This window comes from Gorilla gorilla, chromosome 9, assembly GCF_029281585.2.
Source record: "Gorilla gorilla gorilla isolate KB3781 chromosome 9, NHGRI_mGorGor1-v2.1_pri, whole genome shotgun sequence".
Classification (NCBI taxonomy): Eukaryota; Metazoa; Chordata; class Mammalia; order Primates; family Hominidae; genus Gorilla; species Gorilla gorilla.
The window spans coordinates 9,247,789-9,267,589 of record NC_073233.2 but is presented as its reverse complement, the minus strand read 5'-3'; the positions used below and the strand labels follow the sequence as shown (position 1 = coordinate 9,267,589).

Below are 19,801 nucleotides of genomic sequence, written 5' to 3'. Positions count from 1 at the left end.
CATAAGTAAGAATAAAACAAAACAAATCTAGACTTTACTTCATATCATACCCCAAAATTACCTCAAAGTAAATATAGACCGAAATGTAAGAGCTAATTCTATACAACTTCTAGAAGGAAAAAAAGCCAAAACAAAACAGGAGAAAATGTTTATGGCTTTGGATTAGGCAGAGTTCTTAGATAAAACATCAAAAGCCTGAGCCATATAAGAAAAGACAAATTGGACTTCATTAAAATTAAAAACTTTTGTGATTTAAAAGATGTGATTAAGGAAATGAAAAGACAGCCACAGAATGGGAGAAAATATTTGCAAGTCATAGATCTGATAAAGGACTTGTATCCAGAACATATAAAAAACCCTTGCAACTCAATAATAGAACAGACTACTTAATTAGAAAATGGGCAAGAGAGTTGAATAAACATTTCACCAAAGAAGACTATGAATGGCTAATAAGCACATGAAAAGTGGCTCAACATCATTAGTCATTAGGGAAATGCAAATCAAAACCACAATGAGATACCATTACATACTCACTAAAAGGGCTAAAATAGAAAAGACCATGTATTTGCAAGGCTGTGGAGAAAGTGGAACCTTTATACTTTACTGGTGAGAAAGCAAAATGGTATAAATCCTTTGGAAACAGTTTAGAAGTTTCTTAGAAAGTTAAACAGAAATCTGCCCTATGCCTTCTCAGTAATAATAGATCAAGCAGATAAAAACATTCCAATGAGAATATAGAAGATTCGGACAGACCAATTAACAAGCTTGTTCCAGTGGATATGAACATAACACTGCGCCCAACAATGTCAGAATATACCTTGTTTTCAAGTACAGAAGGCACATTTACAAAAATTGACCACATTTTTGCTGTAAATCATATTTCAAAACATTCTAAAGGATTAATATCATATGGATTGCTTTCTCTGACAAGAGGGCAACATTATGAGAAAGCTGTGCTACAATTATAACAATGACAAAAACCACATTGCTACAGAACTCCTAGGATAAACAAGAGATCATAATGGAGATTACAAAAATACTAAAGTGAATGAAGATTAAAATTAAATGCCATATATCAAAATGTGGGAGATGTAGTTTGGATGATATTTAAAGGAAAAATTTATAACCTTAAATGCATACCTTAAAAATTTAGAAAGCCATGAGATTGACAGTGGTTAGAAAAATTAAAACGAAAAGGAAATTTAGGAAGCCTGAACATTAAGAATTATCCTATTCTTAATTTAGAGAGGTTAGAGAAAGAACAGTATATTAAGGCCAAGTAAATAGAAGGAATAAAATAAACAGAAGTGAATGAAACAAAACCAAATCTCAATAGAGAGGATCAGCAAAGCCAGAAGTCCACTAAACATTTAATAAGACAGGGGAATAGTGTCAAGTTTGACCACTAAGGGGGAAAACAGTGAAGGCACAAATAAATAATATTGAGAATAAAAAATGGGACTAAATGCTAATGGACGGACATTAAAATTATAATAAATGCCAATGAACATGGAAACTAAAATGAAATGTATAAATTCCTAGAATATATAACTTATCAAAACTGATACAAGAAGAAATAGAAAACCTGAACAGTCCATAATTATTAGAGCCATTGAATCAGGAATGATGAATCTTCCCACAAAGAAAACACCAGGCCTAGATGTCTTTACCTTTAAATTCCACCAAACATTTGAGGAAAATAAAATTCTAATCTTATACAAAATATCCCAATATAGGAAAAGAGGGAACACTTCTTAACTTAGTCTGTGAGGCTCACATACATTTGACACCAAAACCTGATGAAGACCATACAAGAAAGGAAAATTATGTCATGTATGTATCTCACACATAAATACTGGCACAAAAATTCTGATATATTAAATATTAGTAAGTGAGATTTCAGCAGTGTTTAAGAAATAATATACAATGTGAAGGATTGGTGGGTGTGAGGAGAGGCCGGAGACCGCATATATGGCTGGAAAAATAATCCAAGTAAGAGATGATAAAGGCCTGAACTCAGCAGGGGTTGGGCTGAAGGGAGAGGATGAACAGCAGCAAGGCGGCTCTGGGGGCGCAGCTCGGGGAACTGCCCAAGACAAAAAAGACTTGGGGTCCAGCTTGTGGCCTGGTCGATGGAGGAGTCACACTGGAATGAGGGAAAGGGTACCAGTGTCTGGGGGTAAACACCCAATTCTGGGAGGCTCGGCCTGCCTGTATCCTGGAGGTTGGGATCATGCACGAAGCTTGGTAAAGGCATGGGCAGGGTGTGGTTTTGGGAGTCCCGGGTTGGGGGGCATTCTCATCCTGGAGGCCTGGATTCTGGGACCGGAGGCAGTGAAAGGAGTGTCAGGTGGTGGGGGCCCCTTCCCGCCCAACGCTTTCTGAACTGCGGCATGGAAACCCAGGACTCCCCTGTGTCCGGCTCTCAGCCATGAACATTTCCGGCAAAAACAGAGAAGAAAGAAACTCTCCCAGCCCACTGTGCTCCTCATATCAGCAAAAGCAGTATGAGCTTAGCTTGCAAAATAAACAGGGCCCAACGTAAACAGTGTGGCAGGTCCTGGAGACCAAGCTAAGAATACTTGCTGGGGGAGGAGGGCTGGAGCGGCCTCTGCCATCGATTCCTCAGAATGTCTGGGGTATGCAGCCCCCACACAGACTGCCAGCCCTGTGTGGGACTTCAGGAAGCCCAGTGGGGCCAGAGGGGGAGTGGGCAGGGCCAGCTGTCTCCGGACCTCTCCTGAGCGCCTGCATTGGTCCCTGGCGCACACTGAAGGCCCTGGGCCCTGCTGCTGGCGCCCCCAGCCTGCCCCTGGCCTCAACCCTCCTCAGCCTCTCCGTACGGACTTTGGGTGATATGAAACCCCTCCTTGCTCTCTCCACCTCATCTCCCACCCCTGTCTGTGTCCTCCTTGGGACCAGCTCTTCACCTAACTAGCTGTGTGACCTCAGGTGACCACTCAGCCTCTCTGAGCCTCGGTTTCCCCATCTGTAAAAGAGGATTTATGTGGGCATTCGAGCAAATAAGAGTCCTCTCCAGGATAAAGAAGGCAATAATCTAAGATGAAAACAGAAAGGGCATGAGGCAGCTTTTGTGACTTTTGACCCTAAGGACACAAGCAGGAGTCAAACCCTCTCATTTGACAGGGGAGGGAGGCCCGCAGGAAGCAGACTCGCTGTGAGGAGGCCCCTGGATCTGCGGGTGTGGGGGGGTTTCTGCTTTCCACACCCTGGAGTGGGGCAGAACCTAAGCCACCAGGACAGGCACAGGGGTGGAAGGGATCCCTGGAATGGGGACGTCCTGCGAGGTAGTTGGGAGGTCTGTGTTGGAGCAGACACTGCACTGTCAAGCAAGAGTTTTGACGAGGCCGCAGGACTGTGGCGAGAAGGGAGACCCCCAGACGACCCCTCTCTCCAATGTGGGTCCCTGGCCAGGACACCAAGGAAGAAGAGGGCTCCCTGCCAGGGAAACTGAGGCAGCCCTGAACAAGCTCAGCTGGCCTGCACTGGTGAACTCCCTGCAAGGGGACACTCTAGGCCTCCCTGGAGGGGTGCCAGCCAGCTGTGCATCCCGGAGACCTCTCATTCTATGGCTAGGCAAGCTGGCCTGGGATGGGACTCACTGCACAGCCCAGCTGAGGGGCTGAGCTGAGCTGAGAAAACAGTTGGAGGCTGGGGCCTTGACTCCCTTCCGGCAGGCAGCCAGACCGGCGGGATGGGGTGGGGGAGGGTGCTGGTGGGGAAGGCCAGGGGCTCTGGCTGGGGTTGGCGGGGCCGGCGGGCATTGGCACCGCTGCACGCCTGCTGGGCCTCCGAGGGCCGGGCGGCTGCTGGATTTCCTGCCCCTACTTCCCGAAGTCAGCAGGATTGCGCTTGGGGTATTTACGGTCCCGATGGCTGCACTGATAACGGAGAAAACTTGAGCCAGGCTGTGCCACCAAGCCCTCCAGGCCCAGCCAGGCCCTTTCCTAGGGTCTGTCCCTGAGGGGTGCACCAGTCAGTGGCAGGGCAAGGACCGGGTAGGCTACCACCTACCCGCCTAGGTCAGCACAGCTCTGTCAACTCCCTGATGGGCAGCCAGGTTCCAGGTAGACCCCTCAGCGGGGCTAAGATTTAGTGTTGACTGTGGGTGCCACTCACCACCTCAGAGACCCCAGGCAGAGGACTCTAATGTAACGGCAGGGAGCCAGGGCCCACCAGGGCTGTGCATGCAGAATCTACCAGAATCCTCGTGGCCCCGGCTCAGAGCCTGACAGGGCACCAGGATGTGGCCCCAGCCTTGTTCTTAAACCTTGCCCTAGGGATCAGGGACTCCGGAAAATGCTTCCCTTTGTTGCTCAGATGTGAAGAAATTGGGTGCATAATTTTGTGCCTTCAAGGCCAGCGCTGGCCCCTCTGCAGGCCCCCACACCGACCTTGGCTGACTGAGGACTGTGTCCTTGTTCCCAGGCCCCAGCAGGCTGCTGGACGGCCGCTGTGCACGTCAGGAAGGGGCCACTGCACTTCAGGAGGCCCTGTCTGCCACCCACCATCACCCCCGCAGGATGCCAGGCTCCAAGTCTGGGCTTAAAGGGTGGCCTGTCCCACGGAGCAGGGGCAGAGCCGTAAGAAAGGTCTGGGACAGTAGCATAGGCAATGGAACCAGAGCTTGGCAGGGAGTGGCGGGGAAAGGCGGGGGCTGTCCCCAGCCTGTGCTGTCCAGAAAGGGCCACCGACACTCCTGCACGTCAGGGATGTTCACGCCCCGCCTGACTGGCTGCAGCCGAGATGGAAGTAGGAGTGGAGGTTGGGGAACTGGGTGCCACTCCCTGTCTCTACCATGGCTTTCCTTGATGTCTAGAAACTCCTGGCCATGCCAACAACACAGGGTACCCGGCCCTGCTGTACTGGGTGTGCCAGCCAGGAGTCACCCAGCCCTTGCGCAAAGAGAAAGCCAAGGAAACACCGTGTTCCCCGGGCAGCAGAGAGGCCAAGGCTTCTGGGCCTCTGAGCTTGCCAATCCTGTGAACTGACCTCTCCCGGGTCTTGCTTCCTGTCCTGCCAGATGGGCGCTATCTCCCACTGGGCCATCTGCCTGGCAAAGGCCTGCACCAGCCCTGCTCAGGTCTGTGCTGACAGAGGGTGGCCAGGCCCATGGGACTCAGGGTACTGTGGTCACACAGCCCCACGGGGCCAGGCACCTGAACACCAGCCTTCGCTCTTTCTGCATGACCCAATTTGCTGGTCTCAGGGCCCCACAGCCGCCCCAGGCCATGGGCAGATGGTGCCAGGTGGGGAGAGGGTGACGCTGCAGGTCCTGGGGGCCAGGACGGGTGGGGCAGGAGCAGGAGCCTGGGCTGGGCTGTGCCTGCCCCGCCTGCCCGGCTGCAGCCGAGATGGAAGCAGGCCAGAGCCAGGCGTTGCCGGGGAAACCGGGCGGCAGACGCACTCCCTGCCCAACTGAAACTCCTCTATTTTTAGCCTCTCAGCTACTTTCAGATAAAGTCCATGTAGACGGACTTGCTGTTCGGCAAGATAACAGCCCGCTTCAAACCACAGAGACTTCAAAGGGCAGTGGTGGGCTCAGCCATGGGCCCGAGAAAGGCCCTCCCACCGCCCAGATCCTCCGGCAGCTCCCAGGGTGCCTGGGGGAGAGGCTCCGGCCTGAGGGACCGAGTGATGGGCACAGAGCCTGGTGGGGAGTGGGGGCCTGGTGGGTTTGGGGTGAACAGAAGATGCCTCTCTTCCCATGAACCCATCCCAGCTGGGCCCTGCACCTCCCTGAGTCCTCGGCCGGCCCCAAGTGGAGGCCCCAGACAGCTGGGCCCAGGAGAAGGCTGGGATGTGAGGCCACCCTCCACTCAGGACACAGCCAGGAGGCTCGCAGAGCACAAAGCAGACTACGAGAGGCAGCGGGAAAGAGCTGGGGGGAGGGGGCACTTGGTGCCACCTGCCAGTAAAGACGCCACTTGTCAGAAGATGAGAAACCAGCCTGGCCTGGCTCCTTCCATGGGGGACCAATGCCCAGCCAGGTGGGCAGTGGGCCTGGGCCCCTCTTGGGAGTTGCTGGGCAGCCTGCAGTAGGCACTGGCGGGAAGGTGGGGAGGCCTGCAGGAGCTTCACGTTCACACGCAGACCACAGGGAGGTGTCTGCTGGCCCCAGGACGCTAACCAGAACCACCGCGGGCCGGCGCGTGAGCCTACCTTGTCTTCTACTCGGTTCAGGCGGGCGCCGATCGTGTTGCTGCCGCGATCCTTGCTCTTTTCTATGGGGGATAAAACACCCAAATCAGGGCCAAGTGCTGGGGTGGGCCGGGGACCCCAGCTGGGCTTGGGAAGTGGGGTGGTAGGGCTGGGGGAGGTAGCTGAGAGTCAAAATGCCTAAACCTACTAGGACATTTTTAAAAAGCGTCCTATGACAACCAGGGGTGGTATGGTGGCCGGGCATGGCTGCAGCTGGGGACCTGGGCTCCATCCTGCTCCACGCTCTCCACCTCTGACCTCTGAGAGCCCTAGGGGGCTGCCTAAGCTGGCCACGCTGCCAGCTGTGCAAGCCCATGCCATTCCACTCTCAGGGCAGCATAGGCCTGACTCCAGGCTGGGGGACACAGCCACTCCACTGCCCCGTTACACCAGCCCACACTGTGAGCCATGGCTGCTGTTTGCATTTGGGCTAGGGAAACCCCAGGGAATGTGCCTTTTCCCTGTCATTCCCCGGAATGACTCACAACCCCGTGTCCAGGGGACCCAAGGAATTTGGTCAAGGAGCCAGAAAACCAGGTGCTTCTGTCCCTCTCAACTTGAGCCCTGCAAGGCCCCCACCCATAGTCTCCTGAATTCTGGGCTGGCGGCTCACCCCACCCAAGCCCCACCCCAGGCCCATCCCCAGGATCACCCCCTTCTGCAAAGTTGCCCTGGGTTCATGTTTCCACACCTAGAGCCTAACCTCAACGCCCTGGAATTTAAAGGGACCCAGGTAGGTTCTTATGAAACCTGAATATTCCTTTGTAAAACGTACTTTGGAGCCACTTTGCTAAGGGTGGGGTTTACCTCCCCTTACTCCCTGGCTTTCATTTCATGTCATGCACTTTGGAGGTGCAATGGCCCATTCTGACATCATGGGGAGAGCCAGGAGGGCAGAGGTGCGGGAGAGTCCATTGCAGGCTGCTGGGCCCAGAGTAACTGACACAGAAACCCACCTGAGACGGAGATGAAGAGTGAGGGCTTCCCAATGGACTGGTCCAGCCTGGGAGAGAAGGAGACAGACACCAGTTCACACCTGGCCCTGGCACTGCACAGATGCACTGTCGTCTGTGGGACAGACAGCTTGACGTGCCCGGCAAGACAGTGGACTGTCCACCCACTCTGGGGACACCCCCGACCCTAAGACCTGCCAGGTCACTCCCAACCCCCCAGAGGGCCATGCTCCTGAGGGGGCTGAGCAGGGAGCTCGGAGAGGGGGAGTCGGTGGGCTGCCTCTCAGACTTCCTCCTTGGGGGTAGGAGTGGGAGGCAGCGGATCAGCCATGGGCAAGGCAGCCTGACCCCTCGCCTGTGGCCAGGATGGACACGGGCTCCCAGCCATACCCTGTAACACACGGAGCTAGTTCCCAGGCGAGCCTATCTCAGAGGCACAGCTGCTCTGAGTCTGTGCAGGCCCAGGAGGATGGTGCTAGCTCCATGGGAACACATTGGCTCCCCACAGTCAGGGTCTCCAGCTCCAGGCCAGTCTAGGGGAGACCCGTGGGGTGGGGCCTGGCACCAGGCAGTGTCTTCCCAGGGCTGGGCCTGGCCCCTTGCTCAGAGGTGACAGGGAAGGCCGGTGGGCTGGCTGCCGAGTGTCCTGAAGTTGTGGGGAGTGTGAAGCTGGTGTTGCTACCTGAGCAGGGACGGAGGCGGGTGTTTGCCTCCCCTATGCACCTCCCCTACCCCAATTCCTCCATCATCTCAGATCCGGGCGGGGAACAAGGTAGAGCTGCCTGGTGGGCTGGCTGTGAACCGTGGCCGTGGCCAGCTGCCCTCCCTCTGCAGGGGTGGGGGTGGTGAGGAGAAGGGGGTGGTTGAGAGGCAAGAACTCAGGGTCTCAGCCCCTCCCTCCTCCTGCACCGCTGATCATGCAGCTGGGGCCGGGCTGGGCAGGACCCGGGCACCCTCCCCACTGCCGTTTGGCCGTGCCCACCTCCTCTGCAGCTCCTTGATGCGCACCATGAGGTTGAGGTGGCCCTGCGAGTACTGCTCAATGACGTCCCGCACATCGTAAGGCTTCCGCGCTTGCTGCGGGACAAAAAGACACGCATCACTTCTCCTCCCTGTGCCCCAGCCATGTGGCTCAAAGTGCAGGCAGTGACAGTGTCTGCCCTCGGGAGGCTTGTGAAGACCTGGGAGCTCGCCTATGTGGTGATGGCATAAGCCTGGTTCCAAGCGTGCACAGTAGCGAAGCTTGTCCCCATCAGCTTGGCCACGGGTCTCTGGGTAGTCCTGGGCCATCAGCTTGGCCTCTCTGGGTCCCAGCTTCCTGTCTACTCACCGGCAGGGGCCTGCTCCCTCCTCCCTTCCACCCCCCACCACCCCAGGCTACCAGTTCTGGTTCTCAATGGCTTCAGGAAGAGCTGGCCCCTCCAAGGGGTCAAGGAGCAGCACAGTGCCAGGCACTGACCAGGAGGCACAGCTCTGCATGCCCACTACCTACCTGGGCCCCAGACCGACCCTTGACATGCTCACTGGCTGCAGCCCCCACTGTCTTCAGGGTAGGGAGCGGGTCTCCTCTGCATCGTTCCTGGCAGTTTGTGCCAGGCAGCAGGGGTGGCCCCAGATGACGGCCTCAGCCTGCAGCACTTGCTGTGGGTGACGAGCATCTGCTTGGGCTCCCACAGTGGGGCTGGGGCCATGTGAGGCAGGGCAGGGGACCCCAGGGCTCCCAGGCTTGTTGCCAGCTCTAAGCCTATAAGTGGGACTCAGGTGACATCTTGAAACCACAACAGAGAAAACAAAGCATCTCATGATATCAGGAAACCCCAAGCCACATTTGTGGCCTTGCTCCCAAGGGCCTCACTCAGGTGGAGCAGCCAGGCTGAACGGGGGTTTGATGGCCTAGGAAGGCCTTGGCCCTGCAGGCAAGCTAGCACGTAGGACAACAGACTGCCTCTATCCCGAGAGGCCACTGGGTGACCGGGTGAGGCCCAGGGTAGTCATCATTAGTGCTCAAATAGCCACCTTAGCACTGAGCTAGTGGCTTTCCTGCCTTTTGCTGGGAATTTGCAAGGCCCAAGAGACAAGCCAAGCAGCTTGGTGGGGAGGGGCGGGGCAGGGCCAGCCCAAGTCAGAGGGAGGCAATTGAGGCCCAGGATGAGAAAGGAGGAAGCTCAGGTACCGCTGAGGGCCCGGGCTGGGTCTGGGAACATGGCCTCCCTGCCCACTGGCTACCTCTCTTTGGGGTCCCACTCCTGAGACCAGGGTGACCTTAATCTGAGGATGCAGCCACTTCCACCCTGGGAAGATGCAAGTTCCCAGATGGGGAGACCCTGAGGTCAGGTCTCCACGTACCCACTTTCAGCTCTAGACACACTTCTAACATGCCCAGGGGTTCTGCCACCAATGCCAGAGGCTTGGTGGAGTTCTTAGAGCCCGCCCAACATTGTTTTGGACCCCAGGAATCCCAAGACAGGGCAGAGACCTCCTCCCTACCAAAGGCTGGGCCTCAGAAGTTCAGGGGGTTCCTCTTCCATGTGACACAAGCAGGTAGGGCCCTCACTGGCAACACTAGCCACTCTCTGGGCCCTGAACGGGAGATCCTGAGATCAGGAGGGCTGGGATGGGGCCCGTGTCCTCACAACACAGCTGTGCCCCATGGAAGGAAGGGCCTGCTGCTCCTGGGGCCACACTGGGCACCAGGATCGCCGGCATTGCCCAGAAATGACACACCAAGAACTGTGATAGGGGCAGGCATGGGGTTGGACTCTATGCAGACCCTCTGGCCCGCCATGTACTCAGTTTGATAACAGTCATAAAAACCGTACTTATGTACAGGCTAGTAATAACATCCTCAGGTCTCAGTTTCTCCTGTAATATGGGAATGCTAAGTCCTTCTTCTCTCTTCTGTAAGATAAAATGCTGAGCCCCTGTCTCTCTCTTCCGTAAAAGGGGATGCTGAGCCCTGTTTCTCCTTCCTATAAGATGGAGATGCTGAGTTCTCTTCTATGAAATGGGATGTTGAGTCTTGATCCTCTTTTCTGTAAGATGGGATGCTGAACCCTGTCTCTGTCTTCTCTAAGATGGGATGCTGAGCCTTGATTCCCCCTTCTGTAATATGGGATGCTGAACCCTGTCTCTCTCTTCTTTAAGATGGGATGCTGAGCCTCAATCCTCCCCTTCTGTAAGGTGGGTTGCTGAGCCCTGTTAGCATCTGGTAGCATCTCTTGTACCTGGTAGCATCTCCTGTAAGATGGAGATGCTAAGCTCCCTTCTGTAAGATGGAATGCTGAGTCTTGATTCTCCTTTCTGTAAGATGGGATATTGAGCCCTGATCCTCCCTTTTGGAAGATGGGACACTGAGCCCTGTTTCTCCCTCCTGTAAGATGGAGATACTGAGCTCCTTTCTGTAAGATGGAATACTGAGCCTTGATCTTCCTTTCTGTAAGATGGGATGCTGAGCCCTGATCCTCCTTTCTGTAAGATGGGATGCTGAGCCCTGTTGGTATCTTCTATAAGATGGGATGCTGAGCCTTGATCCTCCTTTCTGTAAGATGGGTTGCTGAGCTCTGTTTCTCCTTTCTGTATAATGGAGATTCTAAGCTCCTTTCTGCAAGATGGGATGCTGAGCCCTGTCTCTCTCTTCTATAAGATGGGATACTGAGCCTTGATCCTCCTTTCTGTAAGACGGGTTGTTGAACTCCGTTTCTCCCTTCTGTATGATGGAGATTCTAAGCTCTCTTCTCTAAGATGGGATGCTGAGCCCTGCCTTGCTCTGCCTTAAGGGAGGGAGTGAGGATGACATAGGATGGGAGTTGAGAAAGGTCAGGGAATCCTAAGGCAGCACCATGCCAGAGTCAGAGTCACAGCCAGCTGTGGCCGAAGCCTCTCTTCAGTACACATTGAACATGGCATGAGTCATGGTGGTGAGCCTCCTGCAGACCACAGAGCTCTGTGAAGCTGAAGCATGGGGCACCTCCAGCCATGCTGGGTGCGGTGTGGGCAGGTGAAGGGAGGCAGGGCAGGGGAAAACCAAGCCCTAGGAGTCTCTGGGCCACTGTGACCAGGTGGGTGTAGGTGTGTGTGTTAGCAGCCTCTGCAGATGCGAGTGCTTTCAAACAGGCCTGTTGTGGGCAAGGAAGTATTATGTACCTGAGTGTGTGCACGTCTGCAGGAGCAGGGCTGGATGGGCCTATGAGGAGAGAGCTCCCTGCACCTTCAGCCACAGCCTTACCTGGTGTAGGGCATAGCCCAAGAAGGCTCAGCAATGCCCGCAGACCATGAGGACCCATGGCCCGGTGGCATCCCAGCCCACAGAGACTTATCCTGGAGCCACTGAGATCCCTGCTAGGATACGGTTAGGGCTCACGGGGGCCTTTGTCCAGTGGTCATCTGGGGTTGGGCTGGAAAGATCATCCTGACTTCAGGAGCCTGAGATGAGCCGAGATAATGCAGGCCTGTCCAGACTGACTGATGGTGGACAGGGAGTTCAAGGCAAACTTGAAGGGTGGAGAGGCTCCGGCTCCTTGGGCCAGACACAGGGATGGTTGGCCAAGGACTTATCAGCCAGCAAGGTAGGCAGAGGGGTCACCTGCCATGTCAGCAGCCCCTGAGGCCAGCGGGGGTGGGGTGGGGTGCAAGCAAGCAGACAGGCTGGCGTGGAGGAAGGGAAGCATCCTGAGAGGTGGGCTAGGGGAGCCCCTGGAGCCACACACAGCTCCTCACTGCCACGGGCTACCGCTCCCCTCACCCTGGCCCCACCCCTCCATGCTGCCCCCAGCAATAAGAGCCAGCTGGTGAGGTCGGAGGGAGCCCCAGCGGCTTTGTGCAGGAGCCTCTGTGCCCTGCGAGGATCCTGCTGTTGCCAGGTTTCTGCAAGGCTCCCAGGGCCAGGGAGCAGTGGAGAAGCAGACAGTGGGGTGGGGGTTTCCCAGTCTGCTTCAGGAAGCCTCCTGGGCCATTCTCAGGGTCCTGGCCTGTGTCCTAAGACAGGAAAGGGGACCCACTCCCTCCTGCCTGGAAGGTAGTGCAGGGCTCACTGTGTTCCTCCCCAGGGACCAGCTTTTTCACCTGTGGCTCAGCGACAGGGCCTGCTGGGGCTGGCGCAGATGATCTCTCTCTCTCTGTCCCTCTCCCTCTCTCTCTTTTTGTATTTGTTAATTGCTTATTTACCAAGAGAAACCATTTCTTGGCCCACATATTCATGTTTCACAGTTCAGGAACACGGGTCACTGACAAGCTTCTAGGTAATTCAACCCAAAGAAATTCTTTATATTCCAAAATCACTTTGCACTCCGAAAGATGCCAACCTTCCTCATCACCTCAAAATCTTTGATGGCATCATAATATCTGTAGAAATCATGTGGCTTTTTTCTTGGTTCAGCCACATCAAACATACAGAGAGCTGCAACTCCCAGGTATTCAACGAATGCTCCAACAACATGAAATTGCAGACGCTTGGCCAGGAGGTTACGCATCTGAGGTTTCACCACAAGACTGGAAGCCATGGTAGTTATTATCATGATGGGATATCCTTGATATCATCCTCAATGCCAGTGTCCTTCCTGGCTGATGGAGAAAGGGATGGCTGGATGATCTCTTGACCTGAGCTGGAAGCTGCCCACACCACCCCTGGAGCTAGGCCTGCCCAGGAGCCATCAGGGTCTGCATGCTCTGCTGGGTTCCCCCAGACCTTGGAAGCAGCCCCCAGGATGCCCAAGTGGCGCAGTTCTGCAAGCCTTGGTGGGCTCTGGCTCTGCCCTGCTGGGACCTGCTCTGCACCCTCAGGCCAGACACTGGCCCCACCCTGGGAGGCTCCCTGTGTCCCTCTGCTCTACTGCTGGGGTTACGTCAGCTGCTTCGGCTGTCACGACCATGCTGTTCTCCAGCGATCTGACACACCCTGGCCCTTCCCATGATCTCCTCTGCCCTTGGGGGACTGCCCTGCCCAGACCTGAGTCCCAAGGGGGTTCACGCAGCCCCGTCCCTGTCTGGGAGAGCACTGGTGCTGCCAGGAGGCTGGCATCTCTCTTCCATTGCCCCCGAGCGAGCTCCCTACTCCGGCAAGGCCCTCCATGCCAGCACCAGAGAGAGGAGACGGTCCCAGAATGGAGACACCCTGGTCCACAGGGGCTGTCAGATCTCCCCTAGAACATGCCAGGCAGATCTCCGGGCACTGGCCAGCAGTGGCATTCACCATGGCTTTTATTTTGACTGCAAGAGGTCCCAGGCACTGCTGGGAGCTTTGACACAACTTGGTTCAGTTGAGTCATGAACCACCCCCTTCCCTGGGGGGATGCAGGTGGGAGGGCCAGCTGAGAAACACCACTGTGGGAGGGCTGTGCATGCGAAACCCCCCTGGAGATGGCGGCCCGGTGGCCAGAACGAGGGCCCGCATACTGCTCTTGGCAAGGGCCTGGCCGAGGGCTGCTCTTGGGGCTCAGCGTGACGACGCGCCTAGCGGGTGCTGGCGTGGGGTTGCTGGGGGCGAGGCCCGGGTGAGGCACGTGCATATGATCTTATGCCAAAGCCTTAGGCTCTCGTTCCCCTCACAGCTGGGGAAGAACTTGCCCAGGGCTGCCTGGGCCAGGGTCTGCACCCAGACCACCCTGTGAAGTCTGGAGGCTGAGGTGGCTCCAGGGCCCAGATGGGTGGGGGCTCCACCAAGGAGACTGTGGGCGGGCCTGTGTCGATCCTGGGGCCTGGAGTGGAAGGTGTGGCCTGGTGTGAAAGGCATGGCTGCAGGGGGACCAGACTTGAATGCCACTGTCAGTCCGTCTGGATGGGCTGTGCGTTATCTTGGCTCATCTCAGGCTCCTGAAGTCAAGATGATCTTCCCAGCCCGACCCGACGACCACTTGACAAAGGCCCCCATAAGCCCTAACCAGACCCTAGCAGGGAGCTCAGTGGCTCCAGGATAAGTCTTGGTGGGCTGGGATGCCACCGACTGTGGGTCCTGGTGGTTGGCGGACATTGCTGAGCCTTCCTGGGCTGTGCCTTATGACTGGTGAGGCTGTGGCTGAGGTGCCAGGAGCCCCCAGCTCAGAAGCCCCACCCCGCCCTGCTCCTGCAGACACGCACTCACTTAAGCACGTCACACACCCTCCGCTCCAAGGGACTCAGGCAAGTCACCCCCCAGCCTTCCCTGCTTTGTGATCTATGCCTTCTGGATCACCCACCACAGAGGATACGGGGTTCCCACACCTACACGTGTATTTCCAAGCCAGGACTCAGTACCCCCTACCACCGCCTTCATCCCAGGAATGTCCCCAAGGCAGGAGGGGAGACATGCCTGCCATCAATGGCATTCTCTGCGGGGCATGGACTCTGGGGGCTCTAAGGGGCTTCTGTAGGGGGGACATGCCCCTGGAGAAGTTAGGGCAGCTTATGGAAGCCCCGGAGCTCCAGCCTCACCCGGCCAAGGGGACCCCACCTCTTACAGAGCAGGGCCCAGCCTCCCTCCTTCCTCCCCACTCACAGAGGGTGGAGGAGCAGGGAATGAGAGTACTGAGCCAGTGGAGGACAGGGCTGGGGGGTCTGGGGGACCTGCCTTCCCAGCTTGGTGACTCAGGGCAGGCTCCACACCATCTCTGAGTCATTCTGATGTCACCCTCACATCTCTCACTAATGCTGCCTTGCACGACCCGCCCCACGGGAGGACTGAGTGAGCTACACGGCTGCTGCCTTCTACTTGGTGAAGAAGACACTGCATGTGTCCCTGGTTCCAGGCTGGGCGTCCAAGGATACGTCCTCTGAGGGGCCTGCTGTCTGGGGTTCGGTGGGGTAGGCACTGTCAGGTCTCAGATAGGCCTGCCTGTGTGGCTTGGGGGCGGAGGCCTTGACACCCTCCACTATGGGCAGGAGAGAACCCAGGAGAGGTGTGGGCAGCTGCATCAGGCTGCAAGGTGCAGGCTGAGGGCAGGAAGGCTCAGCACAGGGCTTACCTGGAATTTCTTCTTGGCCACAAAGTACTGCATGCGTCGAATGACCTTAATGGTGGCCCGATGGTGTTCCCGCAGCCTGCAGTGGAGAGAGGAGAGGAGATTGTGAGTGGCCACCCTGTGCTGGTCATCCCCTCATTGCCCCTGCACTGCCTGAGGAGCACGCAGACTGGATCCTTCCAGAAACAAGGAGAGTGTTCAACTCCATGGGATGGAGATACTTAGGCCATGTCCCAGTGTGGGCTCGAGGGGAGGCTGGGGACAACAGGCTTTTCAAGGTGAAATGTTTCACCTCACCTGTGAGTGGGAAGGGGACCCTTACCTTGAGTGTCATTCAGAAGGGGGTCAAGTAGGAGTCAGGGCCCTGAGTTGGCCATGGCTATGCTGCTAACACATGGCAGCCATAGGAACTTCTTTCTATGCTTGGGCCTTCAGGATCCTTGTCAGCAAATGGGATAAGAGGGTACATGCTGGCGATGCCCACAGCCCCTTTCAGCTGCTGTGTCCTGTAGCCCCACAAACAGCAAGCGCTTGGGAAAGTAGGGGCTACAGGACAAACTAACAAGGGAAAGCTGCCACCAGAGCCACTCTGTTAAGGGGGCTGCGTTGTTTTTGCCTCCTAAAGTTTCTTCTAGAAATAAAGATCCTTTTAGAAACAGCATCACAAAAGGAAACAAAGGGGATGATGTGTCTGTGCATAGAAAAAAGACTGGAAGAAAACACAGCGCCATGGAGGCCACAGGAGATTCCCTCCTGGCAGTGAAGCTAACGCCTGCCTGACTTTCCTGATGGAAACACCAGGGACTGCGAGACTAAGTGATGCCAACAGCAAGGAACAGCTGTGTGAGGCTTTGGAGACCAAGAAAGACATAGAAGGTGAGGATCCCACATAGAAAGGAAGTGAACTGAGCTGAGCCTGCATCTGAGCGTTTCCTCCTCAGGGCACTTGTCAGTTTGGGGATAACTGACACCCAACAGGGTGGGGGCCCAGTGGGCTAGTGATAAAAATGTGGAGTCCAGGGCCAAACGACAGCCAGGACATGAGGGAAAAAGATTCTGGTCCTCTAGCCACCTTTCACACAACTTCCTCTGGAAACACTTGTGAATTCCTAAGCCACACGGGTGGGTGAGATTCACAGAAACTGAGCAAAAAGCAGTTGCTGAAGGGGTAAAAGCTAAGCAGAGTACTCAGTAGACTCATGGCACTGTGGAGAGAAGCTTTGGGGTTTAGAAGCTATCTAGAAGGCAGCCCTAGAAACTAAGCAATGCCAACTTACCATCACATTAACCCCACCTCTCTCAATCCCTTACCGGAGTAAGGTGCTTTGCGCATGGCAGAAGAAAATAAAATTATCTGTAGGGAGATAATATCCTTGAGCATCTACAATTTTATACATGAAAGACTAAAAGGCAAGGGAAAAGAGAGATCATACAGATCTAAAGGTGTGGTACTTCCAACAGCCTTAAATACTTGTAGCTCCTTCCATTAAGAGATGGAGTCTGTTTTCCTATTACTTGAATTGGGGTCACCTTGTGACTTCATTGACGAAAGAGTACTGGGGAACTTACACGGTATATAATTCATGTCCTTTTGGAATGTGGCCCTGCAAACAAGCTTGCTGATTAGAGAGGCCACATGGAGAACAGAGAGGCCTCAGCTAACAGCCAGCACCAACAGAACAACCTCCTAGCTGAACCAAGTCCAACCTCCTAGCTAAGCAAAGAAAAAAAAATACACACACACACACATATAGACGGAGTCTCGCTCTATTGCCAGGCTGGAGTGCAGTGGCACAACTTCGGCTCACTGCAGCCTCTGTCTCCCGGGTTCAAGTGATTTTTCTGCCTCAGTCTCCTGAGTAGCAGGTGCACACCCCCATGCCCAGCTAATTTTTGTATTTTTAGTAGAGACAGGGTTTCATCATGTTGGCTAGGATGGTGTTGATCTCTTGACCTCATGATCTGTCCGCCTTGGCCTCCAAAAGTGCTGGGATTACAGGCATGAGCCACCATGCCCGGCCCAAAGAAAATATCTGAAGCCACTAAATTTAGGTCTAGTTTGCTACGCAACAATAGGTAACTGATACAGAAATAAGGACTAAGAAATAGGTAATGTCATATCAATATCCTAAAACTTAGAGCATTAATTTTGGGACGAGGAATTGGACAGAGGCTGGAAGAAGGGGCAGATCACAAGATGCTGGACTTTGAGCATGATGCCATATGTAATTGGGTGAGAATTTTAGGTATCGTGGGGAAGGGGGTGAGTGAATTTTGCATAGGGGAGAATGCGAAAAGTTATGGCCAGAGGGCAGACTGTGATTAATTAAAGATGGGCACAATCCATTGTGGTTCCTCCCATTGCAGGCTAGAGTCTATCTCCACCATGCTGGAAATGATCATGTCTTCTGAAGCTCAGCCTCAAGGACCTTGTGGTATCTACTCTTACCCTCTTAGAATTCTGTTGGCTCATGGACAAGTCTGAGCTAGCCTGCTGGAACAGCCATGTGAAGGAGAGCTGAGGACCCTGGCTGACAACCCAGTGGCTCCAGACACGTGAGGACAATGGAGACCACTCAGCCACCACCACATCACCATGCAAGTACTGCCATGTCATCGAATCTAAGTGAGACCACCCAACTGGGCAGCCCAGATTGCTGACCCATAGATTGGTGAGCTAACAGATGATTGTGCTTTGCTTCAGAATATTTAGATGAAGACTTCAAAATAACCATGATAAATAGGTTCAAGAAAATAGATGAAAAGATAGACAATTTTACCAGAGAAATAAAATTTATAGATACATAAAAAGGAAGTTCCAGAAAAGTAAGGACCATAATGGAAATGAAGAACGCAATAGGTGAGTTGGATAGCAGGGACGACAGAGTAGAAAAGAATAGCTGTGAACCCAAAGAAAATAGCCAGCTTGGAGCATGAAAAGAAAATAGACTTAAAGGAAGAGATGAAACAAATGAAAAAGAAGCATAAGATGGTAGATTGCCTACATTATAAGTGGATTAATAGTCTAATTAAAAGATCAAGATTGTCATGATTAAAAACAACTATATAAATCCACTTTAAAATATAAAGATACAAAAACATGTTGGGAAAGGATAGAAAAAGATAGGTCATGGTGTAGCCAAATGAAAACTAGTAAAGGAAAACTGATAGCAGACTTTAAGTATTACTAAAGAAGAATATGTCATATTTATAAAAGTGTCAATTCAGCAGGACGAGATCAATTCTAAATTTGTATGCACCTAAAAACATAACCTTAAAATACATAAAGCAAACTGGCAGAACTAAAAGCTAAAAGAGAAAATGGTGGGAGATTTGAACACACCTCGTCAGTAACTGATAGAAAAGCAGTCAAAGCTTTATCAAGTCAGAGACAAATTTGAACAGCCTGATTAGCAACTTGACATATACAGAACACTGCTCCCTACAACTGGAGACTACATAAGCTTCCCTAGTGCACACAGAACATGTACCAAAAGAGACCATATGCAAGACTTCAGAAGCAAGTTCCAACAAATTTCAAAGAAGGCAAATCATGTTTATTATGCTCTCTGACTACAGTACAATTAAATTAGAAATCCATAAAAAGAGATAACTAGGGAATCTCCATGTATTTTGGATATTAAACAATCTAAATAACCCAGGGGTCAAAGAAAAATATATAATGAGAATCAAACAACAGTTTAAATTAAATAGTAATAAAAATGTAAGGTATTAAAATTCATAGCCAAATAGGTACTGAAAGTACAGTGAAATAAGCACAGACAGTGAACCTCGTGGCTTTAAATGCATATCTCAGAGCAGAGGAAAGGCTGAAATCCATCTCAAGCGGTTAAAAAAATGGCAAATTACACCCAAAGATAGTAGGAGGGAAGAGATAAAGTTAAGAGCACAGTCTATGAGATAAAAAATGAACATTATTTAAGGAAAATCAACAAAGCCAAAATTTGGTTCTCAGAAGAGACTAATAAAACAGACACACTTTTGGGAAGATTGATCAGATGGGGGAGGGGACACAAATGGCCACCGTCAGGAGTTAAAGATGGAATGTCACTATAGACCTAGAGGTGCAGAAACATTTATTCAGAGGACATTACAAACAAAAATACTTTTGATGATTTAGATAAAATATACAAATTATTTAAAAACACAGTATGTAAAAGTAGACACAAAAACAAAAATAATCCAAATTGCCCAATATTAATTAAATAAGTTAAATTTGGAATTTTAATGATCTTCTGGCAAAGAAAACTCTGTATCTAGATGACATCACCAGTAAATTCTTCCAAATATTTAAGGAAAAAATAATGTCAATTTTATACAAGTATTTTCATAAGGCAGCATAACCTTGATATCAAAATCTGACAAGGATATTTCAAGAAAGAAAAAAAAAAATCACAGGTTAATCTCTCTCGTGAACATACGTGCAAATATCCTAACCACCACCAGCAAGCTGCATGTAGCACTGTGCCCAAACACATGCTCGAATGTGGTTTAATCCACTTGTGCATGCTGAGTTTACCCTCTAAGGACCAAGCAGCGTCACTCTTCACATCAACAGAATAAGTCAGAAAAAATAGAATCAACACAACAGATTGTAAAAAAGCATTTGATAAAGCGAGACCTGTTCATAATTAAAAACACAACTCTCAGCAAACTAGGAATAGAAACTCCATT

At 52.6% G+C, this 19,801-nt stretch overlaps 1 protein-coding gene across 6 annotated transcripts in view; it reads right to left on the bottom strand.

Annotated features, from left to right (window-relative positions):
- Positions 1–19,801, bottom strand: part of KCNQ1 (potassium voltage-gated channel subfamily Q member 1) — a 402,294-nt gene that overhangs the window by 65,083 nt on the left and 317,410 nt on the right. For all 6 annotated transcript variants that reach the window (XM_055355159.2, XM_055355158.2, XM_004050446.5 and 3 more), the window contains 4 exons: positions 15,110–15,185; positions 8,158–8,252; positions 7,179–7,225; positions 6,184–6,245 (listed from right to left, as the gene is read on the bottom strand). In XM_055355159.2, the coding sequence (XP_055211134.1) occupies positions 6,184–6,245; positions 7,179–7,225; positions 8,158–8,252; positions 15,110–15,185 (280 nt within the window). The remainder of the gene's footprint in view (positions 1–6,183; positions 6,246–7,178; positions 7,226–8,157; positions 8,253–15,109; positions 15,186–19,801) is intronic.